The 18599-nt window shown below is 47.5% G+C and overlaps 4 protein-coding genes across 4 annotated transcripts; 1 reads left to right on the forward strand and 3 right to left on the reverse strand.

Annotated features, from left to right (window-relative positions):
• Positions 1–2257: 2257 nt before the first annotated feature.
• On the forward strand, positions 2258–3667 carry ACET3X_002062 (uncharacterized protein; the record flags this gene model as incomplete). Its single annotated transcript, XM_069447423.1, has 1 exon — positions 2258–3667. One exon carries the CDS (start codon positions 2258–2260, stop codon positions 3665–3667), a length of 1410 nt encoding a protein of 469 aa, XP_069312304.1.
• A 2455-nt stretch (positions 3668–6122) lies between these two features.
• ACET3X_002063 (uncharacterized protein) lies at positions 6123–6981 on the reverse strand (the record flags this gene model as incomplete). Its single annotated transcript, XM_069447424.1, has 3 exons — positions 6123–6584; positions 6635–6851; positions 6911–6981. 3 exons carry the CDS (start codon positions 6979–6981, stop codon positions 6123–6125), a joined length of 750 nt encoding a protein of 249 aa, XP_069312305.1.
• Positions 6982–14898: 7917 nt separating this feature from the next.
• ACET3X_002064 (uncharacterized protein) lies at positions 14899–15732 on the reverse strand (the record flags this gene model as incomplete). Its single annotated transcript, XM_069447425.1, has 3 exons — positions 14899–15317; positions 15369–15428; positions 15480–15732. 3 exons carry the CDS (start codon positions 15730–15732, stop codon positions 14899–14901), a joined length of 732 nt encoding a protein of 243 aa, XP_069312306.1.
• Positions 15733–17184: 1452 nt separating this feature from the next.
• ACET3X_002065 (uncharacterized protein) lies at positions 17185–18031 on the reverse strand (the record flags this gene model as incomplete). The annotated part of the gene is made up of 3 exons (XM_069447426.1): positions 17185–17387; positions 17447–17740; positions 17812–18031. The coding sequence occupies 3 exons, from the start codon at positions 18029–18031 to the stop codon at positions 17185–17187; spliced, it is 717 nt and encodes a 238-aa protein (XP_069312307.1).
• Positions 18032–18599: the final 568 nt, after the last annotated feature.

Genomic DNA, 18599 nt, shown 5'->3' on the forward strand with positions numbered 1-18599 from the left:
AAGGCCTTTTTAAAGTATTTTATACTTTACTTTTCTTTATTAATTTACTTAAAAGGTATAGTTTTATATAGTAGTTTAAAGAGTAGAGCTACTATAATAGTAAAGCTAAGTATATATACTCTATAATAGACGTATATACTAATAAATATATAGATATCCTTAGTATTATAGTAATTAGGCTAGTTAGTAATCTTTTTTACTTTCTTCTTATTTAAGTAATATCTCTTCTTATTAATATAGTACTTAACTACTATTATAGAAAGATAATAGAAATCTAATTTATACTAAGATATAGTAGCTCTAATATATTTAATATCTACTAATACTTTATTAATATTTAAAAGATATTTAGCTATAAATTTTTAAATACCTAGCTCTACTTCCTTATTATAATACCTTATCTTTAGCCCCTTAATATAGACGTTATCTAGGTATAGTATATAGTAATTAGAGATATACTCTCTATAGATCTTAGTTATAACCCTTATAAACTTAGCTACTAAGTTTATAGTACTTATTAGTAAAGTATACTATTATATAAGGCTTTATAAGGTAGAGAAAGCTATTATATCTCTTAAGTCCTTATAGAGTTTAACTTAATTATACTTAGAGAAGAAGTCTAAGAGACTTATAACTATATACTTAGTAAACTCTTCTAAAAACTTATTAAGATTAGGAAGTAAGTTAGTATCTTTTATTATAAATTTATTAAGTTTCTAAATATTATTAATAAACTAATAGCCTTTATCTTTCTTTACTACTAAGAACTAAAGATTATAGTTTTAGCTTTTATAAAGCTCTAGTGTACCCCTATTAATATAATCTTAAATTATTTTAATAACTACCTAATAGAGCTTTTATAAGACTAGGAACTAATCTACCCTCTAAGCTTAGTATAGTACTATATTAATAATAACTAGGGGGATAATATCTCTACTAACTTATCTAGATTTATAAAAGTCCTAAGCTAGTACTAGCTCTCTTTAGTAGAGGACTTCTAGAAGTATTTCTCTTTCTATAGAGATAATAAGAGAAGTAATTATATTAGGACCTTAGTGCCCTTCTAGCTAAGCTGTGTCCTATACGTTATAAGTAACGTAATATAAGATAATACTATAGGCCCTATCCCTAAGGCCTAGGGGGGGTAAAAAGCCTTATATAAGTAGTAAAAAATCTAATAAAGTATTATTATATTATTACTATATTAAGTTAGGCTAATACTAGTCTACTAGCGGCGTCCCCCCCACCTAAAAATAGCCTACAAGGCCGCTAAGATACTAGCGAGATATAAGTAGTGTAAATACTATAGTAGTATCTATATATTAATACTCTAAAAAATCTTATAATAATAGCTATTTAGTATAGCTTAATAACCTTATATTTACTGTTGTCTAATCTTATTAGGGTGGCTCGTCACGCGAAGTGGCTCGTCACGCGCACGGGCACTGTAGTTGAACCCTTTGCTCTTGGCGCGGAAACATCGTCAAACCTTATCGCCAACGGATCATGCCAAACGCTCCGCCCACAACAACTCTCCAGGTTTTTAACCTCCGATGGTATGTATCTTGACAAGCCATCCTAGAAGAGTCGAGTTGGCGGAATCGCTAAGGCTCGGATCGCAGCCGCGATGCTGGCGCGCCCTCTTTACAACATAGATCTTATTTGGAGTACGGACGTACTGTAGCGACCGTTACCCTGCTTCATTACAGGAGCTATTTCTCCGGAACTAGATCTTGGTGGACCCTTTCGCACGTAATGGAAGATTGACTCTCGGAATATGTATGAATCGTCTTTTTTACGTCCGTAACGGCGTAACCGACGGCCTTACTAATCACTATCACCGCTCAACAGTTCGAATACCTTCTTCGGGTATAGTTTGCTTCCATCAAAGCCTCCGATCGTTCCAGACTATGTCTCTCGCAGCTATACTGTACGCTCGGCAAAAAGATACCAGAAACTTAGGTGGTCAGGCCAAGGAATCATGAAATGCTGGCCATGTCACAAGCAAGATAATAGTGCCGAACAAGTAGCCCCTTGAACACTATGCAGTGCCGGCTTATGGGTTGTGCGCGTTTATCTCAAACTCAATTGTGGATGGACAAGGTATCTGCTCAGGTATATGAGAGTGCGTTGTCCTCGACCCTCTTCAAACATCATCCTGCCATTACCAAAACACGAACGATTTTTCAGCACTTTATCAAACATCATCCAGATTTCTCCTGACCTCAATACTTCACGAACCCCATCTCTGTTCATCATGGTCGAGACTATCTCCCCCGACTACCTCGTTGTCGGCGCAGGTGCTGGAGCCATGGCCTTCGTTGACACCTTGATCGTCTCCAATCCCAAGGCCACGGTAGCCATGGTCGACAAATATGCCCAACCAGGAGGCCATTGGAATGTAGCCTATCCATTTGTTACCCTTCACCAGCCGTCCAGCGTCTATGGCGTCAACTCTCGAAAGCTTGGAGACAACAAGCCCGACCAAATTGGTCTGAACAAGGGCTTTTTTGAACTGGCAACCGGCCCTGAGATAGTTGGATATTACGCCAGAGTCATGAACAGTACCCTGCTTCCGTCTGGTCGGGTTTCGTACTATCCACTCCACAACTATACCCGCGAAGGAGAGTTTGAATCAATTGCCACAGGGAAGCATTACCAAGTCGGACCAAAGACTCGTATCGTAGACGCTACGTATTCCATGGTAAGGGTTCCATCCATGAACCCACCTAAGTATGAGGTATCAGACCAAGTCAAACTCATTACGCCCAACGCCTTGGTATCGCTCGATCGACCTTACGGCGGCTATACCTTGGTTGGCGCTGGAAAGACTGCAACCGATGCGTGCGTGTGGCTGCTGTCTCAGAACATTGACCCGAAGAAGATTTCCTGGATCATGCCACGCGACTCCTGGTTCATCGAACGCGGAACCCTCCAGCCTACGCAGACCACGCCTAATCCCGAACAGATGCTGAAGGACAAGGCGGATGCGCTCATGGGCGCTACAACGTCGCAAGAATATTTTCTGCGCATGGAATCATACGGCTTTATGCACCGAATCGACAAGAATGTGACACCAACAAGGATGAAGGCAGCCATCATTTCAAAACCAGAACTTGAAACCATCCAGCGAGTCAAGAACATTATTCGTAAGGGACGAGTCACACGCATCGATGCTGACAAGGTGACTCTGGCGCAAGGCACATACACACCCGCGCCCGATACTCTCTACATCGACTGTTCTGCAACTGGCTATCCCGACATACCCCCAGTTCCCATCTGGAACGGTAGACAAATTACCATTCAAGTAGTGAAGCTCGTGCAGCCCACTTTCGGCGCCGCCCTCATTGGCCACATCGAAGCTACATACGACAGCGACGAGAAGAAGAACGATATCTGTAAACCTCTTCATTCAGTGTGCAACGCGGAGAGCTGGTCAGTCGTGGTTCTCGAGTCTATGCGCAACCGGTTGAAGTGGATCGAGGAGCCCAAGGTTGCGGCTTGGATTGAGCAGAGCAGGTTGGATGATATTGTTATGGGAGCGCCACCGAGGGATCCAGAGGAGGCGAAGAAGCATAATGAGAGTATCCCGTATATGGTTCAAGGCACTTGTGCGAAGTTGGAGGAGATTGTTAGGAATGATGAGGCGCTTGCGGCTGCGCCGTAGGTGGGGTGGGGAGGGTGTTGAGACAGACTGTTGTTATTTAAGTAGCGGGTGGTTGTTTAGACCATGTGCTAGAGCAAATAGACTAGATAACTGAATTTTATTGAGTGTATCAATCAGATAACACTGCTCAAGTAAACCTCCTAAGCCTACAGACTATATACTTCAGGGCTAATACGTGATCATCTAGTCATGTGATCCCCTCGATCCTTCACCTTCACTTGAGCCTCTGCTCACTCCGACACTATGGTTTGTTGATTTGAAAAGTAGGATAGGATCAACTTGCTTATAGCATTTCATCATTGCCATCCACAACATTACGACTATTTTCTCACAGCACAACCCAATGACCATTGCCATACCTCCATGAGACCCAAAGGCAACTCTCCACACTCTTAGACAAACCGGAGAAAGATTTCCAGACCACTATATCATTGGTAGCCACTCAAATGGCGCGTTCCGAAACTTTAAGTGCCGGCACGGGATCTGCAACGGGAGGCCTGACCTAAACCGATCCGGCTACGATTATTGGTCGATTGTTGGTGCCAATGAAGCATGACGGCCAGATGCGCGGTCCGTAACGAACCAACTTCCTGGAATGTTAAACTCGACCTCGTGAGATTCCAAAGGGCGCTCGGTATGGGAGATTGGATGCGAAAGGAGCATCCACGATCTGGGCCAGGACTACCTACCTAGGTAGGTATTATCATGATGGCGCGGCACCTGGAGGTAGCTGGTACAATATTGAGCAGTGTACGGTCGGCGGTCTGAAAGCAATTGCGTGCGGCTGAATCTGGATCGGCAGCTAAGTGAAGTGTGTCCAGCTTCGCTTACCTAGATGCCGGGGTAGCCTTGTTTCGCAACCCGCCACCAGAGTGTGTGTGCCTCACGGGCCCACACAGCGATCAAAACATCCCCAGTTCCCCGCACCATTCTAAGAGGTTCAGCTCTCAGAAAACCCTCTAGATCACGCCGCTTCTGGGCTTACTGCGCCTGTGGCTTGTTTTGGCGATTTCATCGTTATCTTTGACGGGTTGGTTGTGATTAGGAAGAGCGACTATGTCTGCTTCGAGACCAAGTCTGCATTGCCACCAGGTATCTGGGCGGTGTTGATCTTGAATGAAAAGTATATAAGTCTGTCTATCAAAGCACAACGAGCTGCCTTTCTCAAGACCCCATCATCAACTGGGCACTTCAGCATAACCCCTAACACTTCTATCTGGTCAATTTATTATGCATCTTTTATCACTCATTGGAGTCGCTGGAGCCCTAAGCATCTCTGGAGCCACTGCTGAACCCGTTCCAGTTGCACTGAAGAATGTTGTTGATTGCAAGGCTGTCAACTTAGCACTTACAGTACTCAAGAGTCTAGGGCCACCGGCTACGTCTTTCTGCAGTTCGTATCTGAAGGTCCCTGCCACCAAGACAGTATCTACAGTAACGACTACACCAACAACGTAAGCCACTCTGCAAGTAGACAGCTGGCTGCATCTGTTGACCATGGGATTCTTTAGCACCGTGACGACTTCCACATCTACCGTCATTGTTACAAGCCCTGTTTGCGAACCCCCGAGGCGCCGCAGCCCTGGTCAATTGATCAACGATCGGAGTATCGACCAGCGAACAGAAGCTGTAGACGCAGAGCTTCTGAAACGTAGCAACATACCTGCCCTTTCAGTCTTTGCTGCCGTAAAACTATCCTCGGGTTGCAGTTGCCTTAGCCTCATGCCACAGACATCACTGACCGCGACTGTTGCAGCAGCAACATCTGTAAGCCACTCGTGTTCCCTCTGCATCGACTTTCCTCATACTTACTACTCACGACAGACTGTAAACGTCGTAGCTACAACCACAACATGTGTTTTGCCGTCATGTGCGGCGGATGGTCAGGAATGTAACCTTTTCCGACCGGATTTGTGCTGCGGTCAGGCCTGCCAAAATGGTTTACCATTTCCTACTTGTTTCTCCTTTTCAATCCTCTGATGTGCGGTACTTCTCTCGATGAGAGTCTTTTGCGTATGGGAACATATGGGTTTCGAAAGTTGTGAGTGGCTCACTGGTGGTTATGGGTCATCGCCAAACCATGGTTGAGCGGATGGCAACCACGTTACTCCTTTTCATGATCCCGAACGTGGTATCAGTCGATATTGAGTTGTCATTGGAATGACAAGCTTCTCTAATGCTCATTGGTGAACTGCAACGACATGTTGGATACTTCTCCACAGCTGCCTCATAACCCATGAATCCCGTTTACAAAACATGATGATGTTATGTATTCTGATCTTTCAATGCAGTGGCATACATTGCCAACTTCCTTGTTGAAACGAGCGAGAAATTGAAGAAAGAGGGTATTGTGCCTGAGAGGTTCTATCGGTACTTGATCAAATTCGCATTTGTGCGTCTATCCTCTGTCTTTGCAGCGAGCTGCTTTTATATGTACAAAGCCTGTTTCAAAATCTCAAAGACTCTCGAAGAACTCATTGAGATGAGCGTTCACTTCACCCGCCTGCTCAACTTGAAGAAAATGTCCTGCATCCACAGTCCTAATCTGTAACCCTGGAATATAAGGTACAGTCGTTAATAGCTGCTCCGCCGGATGGGCAACAGGATCTTTTTCCGCCGTGATGAAAATGGTTGGCTGCTCAATGATTCCTGACAATGTCGATCGACCCACGTCTTCGTCTGCCGAGTTGATGCCTCGCATCATTGCTTTGTACCATTTCTGAGCTGATTCAACACCGCCCTGTGCTCGTGTGGTGGCTTGCCATTGCGCTCTTGTGGTGTTGGTGACCCACTCGTTGCCGTATTCTGCCCTCCTATCTGCTGCTAGCCATGACTCCAGCCCGTCGACCTTGGCAACGTTCTCGATCCAATCATTTGGCATGTTATGACTGAAATGGAGGGAGTAGATGGAATCCAACTACACTATTGTCAGCTTGTGTCGGTACCGCATTGTGATGTTGGACTCACGTGTGTGTCCATGAGGACGTGTCTGTCTGGTCGATTATAGTAGTACCAGTATCCAAGAAGGGGGTATCCGAGTTTAGCTTCGGTAATGTTGTTGTAGACTTCGACAGAGGTTTGATTGAAATCTTGGCCGGGGGCAAAGTAGCCAATTCCCATGAACGCAAGAGCTGAGATATACTTGGACTGATACGTGTGGAACCGGGAGACCAAGAAGCTGCCGCTAAGGTGTGTCAGTCCGAAAGTCATGGAAGAGATGAAATTTGTGGTGGTTGTACATACAGGTCATGCGAAACCGTGACTACCTTTTCAATGCCCTCACAGTCGAGCAGTTCAGCAAGGCCAGCTGCCATATTCTTGAAGCTGTAAGGTTCCAGTTCTTCTGGCTTGCTTGTACCACCAGCACCCAGAAGATCTGGAGCTATGATACCATAGCCGCGTCTATTCGATCTGGTTGATCCAACTGTATGAAGAATCTGGGAAGCCGTGAAGGAAAAAGAGGTAGGGCTTTTCCGTGTCTCTAGGAGGATTGATGGCGTAGCGGTATGTGAGCCCAGAAGTAGGAAGCCGCACATTCTTCATCATGCGGACATAGCCAGTATCTGCGACATCCGCCTCATCGAAGTCAGCTTCTCACGCTGTCTTGGGGATCTGATAGACATACCGTTTCAAGGTTCACATTGAACACACAAGTCTTATTCTGGTATGGTGTGAGCATTGCGATCTAGCTGAGGCATCGGGTTCAACAAAAACGTACGTCTGCACGATGTTGTGGTGTTGGCACTGCGCCTGAGGCAAGTGCCAGACTGCTTGTCAACAGAAGCGCTTTCAGCGAGAAAACCATGGTGAACGTCGAGAAACTGTAATACGTCTTTGGTCTTGCAGAGAATCATAAGGATAAGAACGAAGGCTGATTATATACGTACCCTTTTGCACGTGTAATTAGCTCATCGATAGATGAAATTTGCGCACAACAGCTGCCAAGGTAGCAATGCACGTATGATGTAGGCGACTCTGCCAGAGGTAGGCTACTTGCCATCAACAAGCATCAGATGAATAGATTACCAAGCTCTGCTGGAAAAGATCGCCAATTGATTAGAACATCCAGGGGACAGCCATGTTTCGATGAGCATTAGATTATCCAATCATGCCACGGGAAAAGCCCCACTTGTTTAGTAGACCAAAGAGGCGGTTCTGCGCCAACAAGCATCCCGAGGTCAGATTACTAAACCCTGTAAATACCGCCGAAATTCTTGCGAGGAACAACGGTTACGGCCAAGTGCGGCTTCAGCTTTCCGTTTTACGATCTTCGTATTCATAACTCGTTCGATTTTATTCTCTCGTTTCGTACATCTTGATTTTCTTCCAGCTCTTACATGCGCAGTGGCTCAGTGCGGACCTTGAGCAGCCCCGACTACATTGCTTAGCAAGAACAAATGACGCAATATCTTATCCTTTGTAGTATGATTTGTTGTGAACATCAGTCATTTTTAACATGGGTGACGTGGGCTTCTTTCTGTCCCTGGATATTTCTTCCTCATCTGGTCCAGTCAACTCCTCCTCTTGTTGTACACATACCCATATTACTTGAACGGTTCATAGAAACAGGATTCAATAGAGTTCCGGTCACGATCGTTGTTTGCAGAGAATTCAACCTGCGATGTAGTACCTAGGTACTAGAGAACGTAACCACACTTAGATTGGAGAGGGTACTAGAACATAGAAAAAATGGGTGAAACGTTGATGACCATCCCGGTTCAGATGCGCGACCTGCATTCCGCTGCCCGTACCGGAAAAGAGTTGCGTCTTACGTCTATGTGTTGCCCAAGGGCCGATAGATGCACTGTAGATAGGTGATGAGTGATCATAGTGTACTAATAGGTATCGAATTTGTCGATGGTATCAGCCTACTAAGCGTCGTTGTGTAATTCTGTTGTCTCGCCCCACAGCATGGCCAAATTTCGTGGAGCACCTGGGCGATGTTTGGCGTCCTATTTGAATAGTAATCTCCATCTTGCAGTTTTCTCAAGCAATTCTCCATTATCGGTAGGTTCATATAGGCGTTCAATCCACCCACCGGGCTGACCAAGCCTGAGAAGATGAGTAATTGCTTCTGTCTTCATCCGATCCCAGTACTGTCGATAGTCTCCGTTCTCTCGCTAATTCGAAGATGGATGAACAAGATACCTAGGTATGCACTTATGTGATCATCGGCGAACTTCTCTGCACCTAGCCTCAGAGAGTCTTGTTGTTTGTTCTTGCCGCTTCCTTTCCCATCCCTCATGCCTTTGATGACGGTCTCTTCGAAGATCTTGTCTTGATTCACATTCTATTTGGTCCATAGAATGTTGGTTTTGTCCGTGGAAAATGAGTCTCTTGAGTTTTTGAGTACAGGTGTTTCTGGAAAGGCCGAATGTATGGCGAGTTAGATGATATCTCACGTCGCAAGGTCTCACGCACGTAGACCCGTATGCTTGCCATCAGTCGAAGACTATGGGACTCAATTTAAGTGTTGGCTCTCTGGCTTTGAACAGAAAACCTTGTCGCGCCGTGCAAGCGACGTCAAGAGGAAACTTAGCCTGAAGGTGTGTCCAAAAAAGGCGAGGTAAGTGCATGATGTATGAAACAATGCACCTGCTGTCGAATGTAGCGAAAGTACTACAATTTGCTACCAAGACATGCATGATTTGATCTTCGTTCTGAGGAACGGTGCTTTTGCCGTGAATCTGGGGCTGTTTGAGAAGCAGGGGCTATTCCTTGGTATAGAAATGTTGCCTTTAGGGCTGCTCGGGCCATGAGAGTAGGGAAATGCCTATCCGTCTAGGCAGGCCCGAGAGTCCAGGCTTTATGGGGCTACGCTTACCGCTTTCATGTTCTGGTCGTGTTTCGGTTGAGTCCACGGGTTTGTCTTGCGGGATCACCGTGGTAGTATGATTGACAGATGGATCTAGATTGCTAGGGCGTAAGATTTCTAGGGCCGTGGCCGGTAAAGCTACGCATTAGGGCACAGTTGAAATATGGTACGTTTCGCGATGCTTCGCTAGATGTCCAAATGACTGCTGCAATATCGTGGTTGTTGGTGAAGTTTCGTACCCCAAAGCTCAAACCCAATGATTATCTCGACACAGTCGGCCTTCCACGGGGACAGAAAAAGCGACTTTACACTCTCGTGGTGAAGTTTCGGAACTTTGAGAGAGTCCTGGTCAGGCGATAGGGGGTGGGGCTATCGCAAGCGGTTAGTGTCTTGGCATGACGCAAGTTATGTAGTAATCTCTTGAAAGGCATTGACGCCTGGCCCGCACACACCTACACGAGAGTGTAAAGTCGCTTTTCCGATCTCCTGAGAGGCCTACTGTGCCGCGATAATCATTGGGTTGCCTGCACACACCTGTGCCGCATGTTTCGATTCTGTTATACTCATCAACCCCGCCTCGTCATCATGGTGTTGTACATCGAATCCCTCGAACATCCTTTACTAGCGACATGAGCATCGCACCTCAGGAGATGCAAGAGGCCATCGGCGCTGATGACACTGGAAAGCTTTTGAAATGGCTTCGCGGACATCCAGAGCCAAGCTACGAAGAACTGCAAGAATGTCTAACTAAAGCGATGTTGTCTGGATCTCTGCGTGTGATCGAGACGCTCCTGGACCACGGGGCTACGCTAAGTGACTCTTCAAACAACGCGTTGTTTGCTAGAGCAGAGCCTGCTGCATTTCAGCAACTCATCGATCACGGCTGGGATATCAATAGCACAGAGTTCGAAAGCCCGGCTATACAGCAAGTATCTGGTTCGTTTCAGCAAGCCTTTGACTTACGAAATGACAGCCGAGCGCTGCATAACGAAAGCCTATTGCGGTGGCTACTTGGTAATGGCGCGGATCCAAACGTCAAATCCGTAAGGCGTAGATCGTGTTTGCAACTTCGAACCGCGCTTGCTCAAACGGCGCGACTCGAAGACCCGACGGCACTGCAAATCCTACTGTCTCACGGGGCCGAAATGGATCCGCTGGCATTGTTCGACGCCATAAAAGTCCGCGGGAACACAAACGGCACTAATACTATGACTGTCTTGATCGATCATCGCGCTGACGTCAACTACATGGCACAGAATTGGGCAACGCCGCTTGTCCACGCCGCACACTACGGATCTAAGGAAAAGTATTGTATCTGCTGAAACATGGTGCAGACCCTACTATTCGTAGCAGGGTGAGCAAGATCACACCGGCCGAGAGTGCACACACGCGTAGCGACCAAGAATTGTATGAAATCCTCAAGGCAGCCGAGGCTGAGCATACGCAGTAGCAGAGGAGGCGAATCACTTTCCTGTCTCTTAATGCTGGTCCAGCCTAAGTCTTTTTCCCAATGTCGAGGGACATCGATAGCACCATGATCTTAGTTCTTTTGCTTATTCAAAACATGATCTCGTTTGGGTTGTGCCATTCAACCCCAATCAGCGATGGCGGTAGGTGTTAATCTGAGCTAACTATCGTTTGCCATGTCGCCATCTCAAACGTACTCTTTGATCAATCCTTACGCCATCGTCAGTCGCTTGGTGGCAAGATCCAGCGGCATGATTCGATATCTGAGCCATATTGGTACTGCTCACAACGTCGGAGTGAGAAAATGACACGTATTGGCCTCACGCATAGATGGTCGTGCTACCAGAAACCGCATCCAGAAGGATGTCTCGGCCCCTTAGTCCCCCAATCTAGTCAGTGCTTCTAGGCTAACAGAATGCAGGAAGCGGCACAGAACCTGACGCAGGAGGGGGCGCGTTCCAAGGAGGTGAACGGGTTTCCGGAGGGCCGCCATGCAAGCAAGTCCCGGTACTTTTCAAAGTTTACTCTTCCGAACGATCGACGGAGTATCGTACTGCTGGTGACACTTGCTGTTATATAAATCGCTGCTCTGACAGCTACTGATATGCCAGAAATTAACACAGCACCGAGGACAGTGTGTTTTATCCTTTATTTCCACATCACATTCGTACTTCACTCCGCATCATGGTTCGACACCTCACTTTGATCACTCTGTTCTTGTTCCAGTCAATGTCAGTGGCTGAGATCTTCACGCTTGCCCTGGGCGATATAGCTCAATACTCAGGAACTTTGGTATTCATCCAACAGCTGTTTCAAAACAATAACCCATCTCCTGACAATAACCAGGCTACTACACCGACTCTAACTGGCTCACGTATCGTATTTACGGATCCGCCGAGCCCGAATGACGGTGTCGACCTTATTCTGTCCGAGGAGCTGCACGAACAGATTGCAACTGCTTTGGACGGTGCATGCGTCAACATTGACGACATATGACTCGAATGTATCAATGGCATTCTTGTCAATCCAAAAATTGAACTAGAAGCACGTGAGATTGGTATTGCCGGAATGTCCGTAGCATTCTTGGCTGTGCTTTACTTTCCGATAGCCAACAAGGTCCACAAGTCGAAAGTTGTGCCTGCTGTGCTTCACGTCCCCCTAAACCAAGTAGGGCCTATAGCTTCCGCAGCGCAGGCATCCACACTTGCTTTCGCCACCGGAACTGGGACATCAATGGTTACGATCACGCGAAGGCCTCAAGTAGCCTCGACTACAGTGTAAGGCATCTTTTCGTCAATCTGGAATGCTCGAGTAACCATTGTTAGCTCCAATGCACCGTTTCAAACAACTTTTAGCAGTTCGGTAGGCGATAATGTACCAGGGGACATCGAGATCTACATTCCTGAGTCTCTTGGACAGCGAATGACGGAACTCATCGACAGAAGCCAACAATGCATTCTCGATGACAGCTTTTCCGGTTCTCGAAAGGCTCGTAGTCTGGAATTCAGTGAGCAACTTACTGGAGTCATTTGCGCTACCAAGCAAGTCATTCTCAATGCTTCACCAGGAGCCGCTTTTGAAGATCTTGGCTCTTTGGGGACAATCTCAATTCAGATACCGACTTGGAAGATACCAGAGGTGCAAGATGCCATGGAAGTGGTGATGCAACTCGCCGAGATTTCGTATCATTACATGAACATGAATCCGGAACTGGCGTTGATCATCGCGGGCTTCTCGTTCATGTTGGTGTATCAGAGATCGATAACTGGGACCCCTATATATCCGTCGATCCGTATCCCTGGCACTGAGCTCCAAGGGGACACCACAATATCGGTAACGCCCTCACCTACGATCTTTACCCCTACTATATCGATAGCCTCTACTCTAAGTAGTTCGAGCTCCTCCAGTACGCAGGAATGTTCGGCTTATTGCGGTATGACTGGTGCAATCAAGAGATGCACTACGCAATGCCCGAAGATCACCGGTGCCCCTACTGCCGCCCCAACGGAGTACGCAGTGAGAACAATGACCGTAGAGCCTTGGGTCGTTCCGATCGAGCCCCAGATTCCCATCACAGACGTTTTCAGCTTCTGTATGCCTAACGAAGATACCCAGTTTCCAAGATCAGCGTTCAATGCGACTTAGGCCAACTTTTGCGAAAAAGCAGACGGCTCGACGGAAGACGTCACCTGGATGGTCAATGCCAAAGGAGAGCAATCGCAACTCAACCGCCGACGATTCTGGAGACGGGACACCTCGGACACATTTAATGACTACAAGTTTGCCCTGTGGTGGAGGCCTAAAACGGGAGAGAACACTACCGACTGTGCTTTCTCATGCGAAGAGGCGTTTGAAGGCCTCGCAGAGAACGAATCATGCCAAGCAGGCGACGAAGGAGCTTTCATGGCAAGTAATGGAGGCATCGATATTGGCTGTGGGATGTATTCCTTCACCATCCACCACCAAATTCAGTCTACCGTCAAGTGTCTGAATCACCCACTCGATGCACCAAAAAGAGAAAATGTGGCGTATGGGGGCACGAGCGTGGAGTCGGCTATCCAAACCTGGTGTAGCGACAACAACGGCCATCAGTTTACGTCCAACTCCATCTCAGATAATGTGTACCGGCATTGGGGAATCACGCAACTCGACGTAACCGACCGCCGCTCATTCTGGCTCCGGGCCAAACCAAATGGCAACAACCAACAAGCATCATTCGTGAAAGACGAATGCGTCGCCGCTCTGAAGGAAGGTCTGAGTAAGTGCGATCCAGACTCCGATACATCACACGGCTTCACCGCTACTGTCGGTACCATCGATTACAGCCTGGATCTAAGCGGCGTCACGAAGGACGATAGCCCTCCTTGGGACGAACACCCATCGTTTCCTGCATCAGAACAATTGACCGCGAAAGGCAGTAGTAAGCCCCAAGCGCCCAAGTGCTGGGACGAGACCAGATATGCCACAGGCAGGACGGTGTCTCCGGACGATCTTGAACGAGCAATTGACGGTTGGTGCATTAACGATGCAAAGATCAAAGGCTTCGGTCAGTATGGTGACCAAGGATGGAGATATCCTCCAGACGGTCAGCCAGGTTTCTACCCAGAGAGTCGTAATCCACAACATCTTCATCTCGGCATGGAGACGGTGGAGAATGGGGCGCCGCAACCGTACGACGATATGACGTGGTGCCAGTGAGACTCTTGCCCTCCTGCTATATGTGTTCAGCGTAACTAACGATATTGCAGGGGCTACAATTGGCGCATGGGAAGAGATGATTGCCGGTATGCGTTGCGCAGGTTGTTCAAGGATTGTAACACGATCCCTGATGAGTTCCGCGGTGGCGAGTACATATATCGGTGTGTGACGTACCGTGTGTATTCGACCAACGACTGATACTTGCGGTATCATCGATGAACTTAGTCTCCAAGGCGTTTGTGTTTGGTATATTCTGTGGAACGTGTGAGTCACTCACTAATTGCCCTTGCGTAGAGTAATCTCGTTTCCGCCTATCAGACTATAACTTGTTTTAATCTTGCGAAACATGCGAGTAACAGATTCGAAACTTTCCATCCATACCCATCATGTCATACAGATCTTGCGAATTTTTCCTCTACACTAAAAGCTCGAAGAACTCAGATTTAGTTCTTTTTATTTGCTATCATAATTCCGTGTACACATAGAGATGTTGAGATTGAATTCGTGATTCGGGCATCCTTGGAGGATAAGTAGGATGAGTAGGATGAGTAGAAAAGATCACGGTCAAGTATTCATGAGATGGCTAGGAAGTTAAAGAAAAGAACCATTAAACCCTTAACGCCCTAAAACTAAAGTCTAAATGTCTATGCTCATCTTTCCCCCTTTGTACAATCTGCCGAGCTCCAACCGAGTAAACCGCGCCTTCATCGTCCCGTTGTGTTAAACATCGGGACAGCAATAGAGTTGCTGACTAGCAGGTGGGGAAGTTGTTGCTAGTTCCAAGACCAAAGCAGCCCACGTTGTTCTTCTGGCTAGGACCATCGATTCCAGCTTCCTTCTCAACGCCAAGGTAGTTCTGGCAGATATCCTTGTTCTCGGTGCCGCAAGTAGTAGTGATGGTGGCAGTGTCGCCGTAGTTGGCGTTGATAGCAACAAGATCAGAAGTCATGCCGCTGGCCTTGACGTTCTGGATGACGACATGGCGAGGGCTGTTTGCCTTGTTGTTGGAGCAGTTGCCGCAGCTACGGTACAGCTTGCCCGAGTTGGTGACGGTGTAGTTGCGGATAGTGAGGCGGCCCCTTCCGTTGTGCTGGATGACCTTGTCCTTGGCGCCGGTGGCACCGCCGCCATCGATGAGGACCTCGCCTGGGCCGAGAGCGGTGACAGCGTCTATGAGATGTTAGTTTTCATGGCTTGATTCTTGAGAAGAGACTGTCTCACCTTCGCAGACCTCCCTGAAGTAAACGTTCTTCAGAGTGCAGCGGCCCTTGCAATGGATACCTGTAGAACGTCAGTAGATTATATCTAGAGGTAGGGTGAGCAGTATATTACCGTCGATCTGGTTAGGACCGATGATCAAGTTCGAGATGGTGACACCATCGTCGAGAATGAAGACTGGTGGGCCGTTGGACTCATCATCGCAGGCGACGCCACTGTCATACTCCGCAAAGTTGAAATCTGTGTTCACAGAGATGCGAGAGTTGGAAGCGCGCTTAACAGCGCCAACCCTGGCGGGGATAACGAGAGTTTGGGCAGAAGCCAGGGAAGCAGCGAGAGCCGCAAGAGCGAGAGGAGTGAAATGCATCTTGAAAGAAGGTTGGAATGTATAGAAACTGAACGAGTGATGTGCGTAGAGTAAATGAGTGAATGAGTGAATGGACTGTAGCGAATGTGAAGATGCTGTTGGAGCTGATGATTCTTTTCAACGGGGAGAGCATACAGGTTATATAGTTGAACAGTCTACTCCAGAGATTACCACAACACTTGGTTTCTTGAGACTTCGAAGACTCAGAATACAAGAGCGGTCAGCTCATGGAGGGATGCCATGTAATGCTCCTCCTGGTATCCAGCATCAAGTGTCAGCCGATAGTAGGTGCTTTGATCACACCAAGAACAAACAGCAATCTAGCGTTGTACATTTTGGTCGTCGTAGAGTGCTGTACCTTGGTGGACTCAAGGATGCATGAAGGCCAAGAAGTGTCATGCGCACACGGGACACTCCGCTTAATCTGGCGTCCCCGTCGCAGCTGTCATGGTGTACTGTGGTCATCTTCTAGAACAGCTGATTCTACTTGGCATCTAGCTAGATATCTGCTAGCCTGTTTCGACACGTGGGTGGCTGGTGTTTGACACCGGGGAAACTAGAGTTCGGTCTTTATGCTGTATTGTTAGCGTGGGATGGTGGCGGTGGTATCTCGTAGTCTTGTAGTCCGGCGTTTGCCCTGTAATGGTTCACTGTCTGTGCGTCAATGCGGGGGAACTTCCCACCAAACATGTCCGTGCACGTTTCATCTGCTCTCTCTCATGTGACCAAGGATGATCATGGGAGAGAAACGTATCCTCTTCCAACAGCCATCTTGTGCGAGCCACCTCAGCCGTCTTCAACCGAACCTCCATTGTATTGGTACTGTTTCCTCAATACATGGCACGATTGAGCGACACTACCATACTGAGCCCTGGAATGGTGGAAGATGTCTCACATTCCCAGCATGCACGACATGAAACTGTGGTGTTCTCGCAACAGTCTTCGGTCCGTCCGTCCATGAGGTCGCGTCGCGCCTCACAAAGAGGACAGATCTGTTTCCGCGCAACATTGCTAGACAAGGATTCCGATGGCGAAAGGGAACCAGCTGACGCAACTCCAAAGCTCAAATCCAATGATTATCGTGACGCAGTAGGCCTCTACCGCCGAAAAAGTGACCTTTACACCAGCTGACGCAAACCGTCGCTCGTCTGCGAATCTGGGAGGCTCAATAAGTGTGATTACTAGCTTAGCCGCCTTAGCGTGCTGGAATGAGCGCACAGCAAAACGTTAATGAATTGCTCGAGATAATCTCTAGTAATCAACTACGATACTGAAATGGACGGCAGCGCAAGAGTAGACCGAAAATTCTTAACTCCGACCAGCGACTCGTTGAGTTTCGGTGCTTATCAGATACGAGATTGAAAAGCTCTAATTTGGTACTAAAGAAGTAGTCAAGCCAAAGTGCGTGCTGAAATCGTCTTTATCACCAGTCGATCGTCCACCCTACCTACCCTATTCATACGGTCTCATAACCTCATTCCCCGCCACCGCTTCCTCAAACCCCGGAATCGCCGTCGTATGACACCAAGGCTTTTGCTCAATCTCCTTCCGGATCTGTGTTGCGAAGCACGTCGACCAGCCCTGTCGAGGTAGTTGCCGTGTCACCGCTTCAATCACCTCGCGGCTGACGAGATGGGGTTGCCAACCCATATTATCTAGGTACGAATCAGTAAGGGTCTCTCAAACCGTTAACAAAAGGAAGAAATTCACATACCAAGTTCAGTAGCAAGCTGTACCAACTGTCCCATAGCGCTAATCGTACCCGTCTCTCCAGGATCCTGGTGCCGGATAATCGCTTCAGCAACGCTCTCTGCTTGGATCTTTGGCGCACCGAGTTCTTGTAACTTGGTCAGAGCGATGAAACCGCCTTGGAACTCAAACGACATATGTGTCGACGACATATTCTGCGATGTAGTACCGATATCGTGGAAGAGGCACGTCAGCGCCCAGGTTTCGAGAAACGTGCTGGACTTCCAGTCAGGAAAGTATTGCGTGACGATTTGGTGGCCTGGTGTGTGGTGTTAGTTTGGTTGTAGATGTTGTTTTTTTAAAGCCGAGTTGGGTATGCGGAGTGCGTACCATAAGCGTACACTCGGAGGCTGTGGTTGTACGTCCTTGTGGGCAATTCGCGTTCCGCGTATGCACGCGCTTTCGTCGCCAACTCGCTGTCCGGCCAGATGCTTTTGATGTCGACTGCATCCGCGTTGGTTTGGGGAGCATCAGCGTCTTTGGCGGAAGGAACGTTGGAACGGTTCCTTGGGACGGCGGTCCAGCCATAATCTCCGATTTCGTTTGACATTTTGTTATGTTCTGGAAGAACTTTGCGATGAGATGGATTGTAGAAGAGATAAAATTCGTTGTAGTTGTTCAGTTGGGAGTTGAGTTGACGCAACCTTAAGTAGCCACACGTATCATGATGTACATACGCCTTCCGGCCCAAAAAGGTTAGACTTGACATGATGCCACAACCGCACTAGCAACCACCACGTCAAGTAAGCACGTCGCATTAGGAAAATTGCGATTAGCTACGCGCCTTATCGTCGTTTTGGTCGATTTTGACATCTCCAGACCAACCGTCCTTTTAGTCAGAATGACATCATTTACGTCATACTAAACAACGATGATCATACCCAATGATCGTTGCCATACCATACGCCTCCACTAGGAGACTCAGAGGTGACTCTACACACTTGTGGCTATGACGATCAAAGGACAGAGAGTCAAGCCATATGGGATCAATCGCAAGCATGTCAAACTTTGGAATCGATGTCCATTCTCATCGATCTCAATTACAGAATCACCATCGCCACCATAGTCAGAAGTAGACCAGATATATGTGTCTACATCCCCTGTACTGTGTCTTATCA

This window comes from Alternaria dauci, chromosome 1, assembly GCF_042100115.1.
Source record: "Alternaria dauci strain A2016 chromosome 1, whole genome shotgun sequence".
NCBI lineage: Eukaryota > Fungi > Ascomycota > Dothideomycetes > Pleosporales > Pleosporaceae > Alternaria > Alternaria dauci.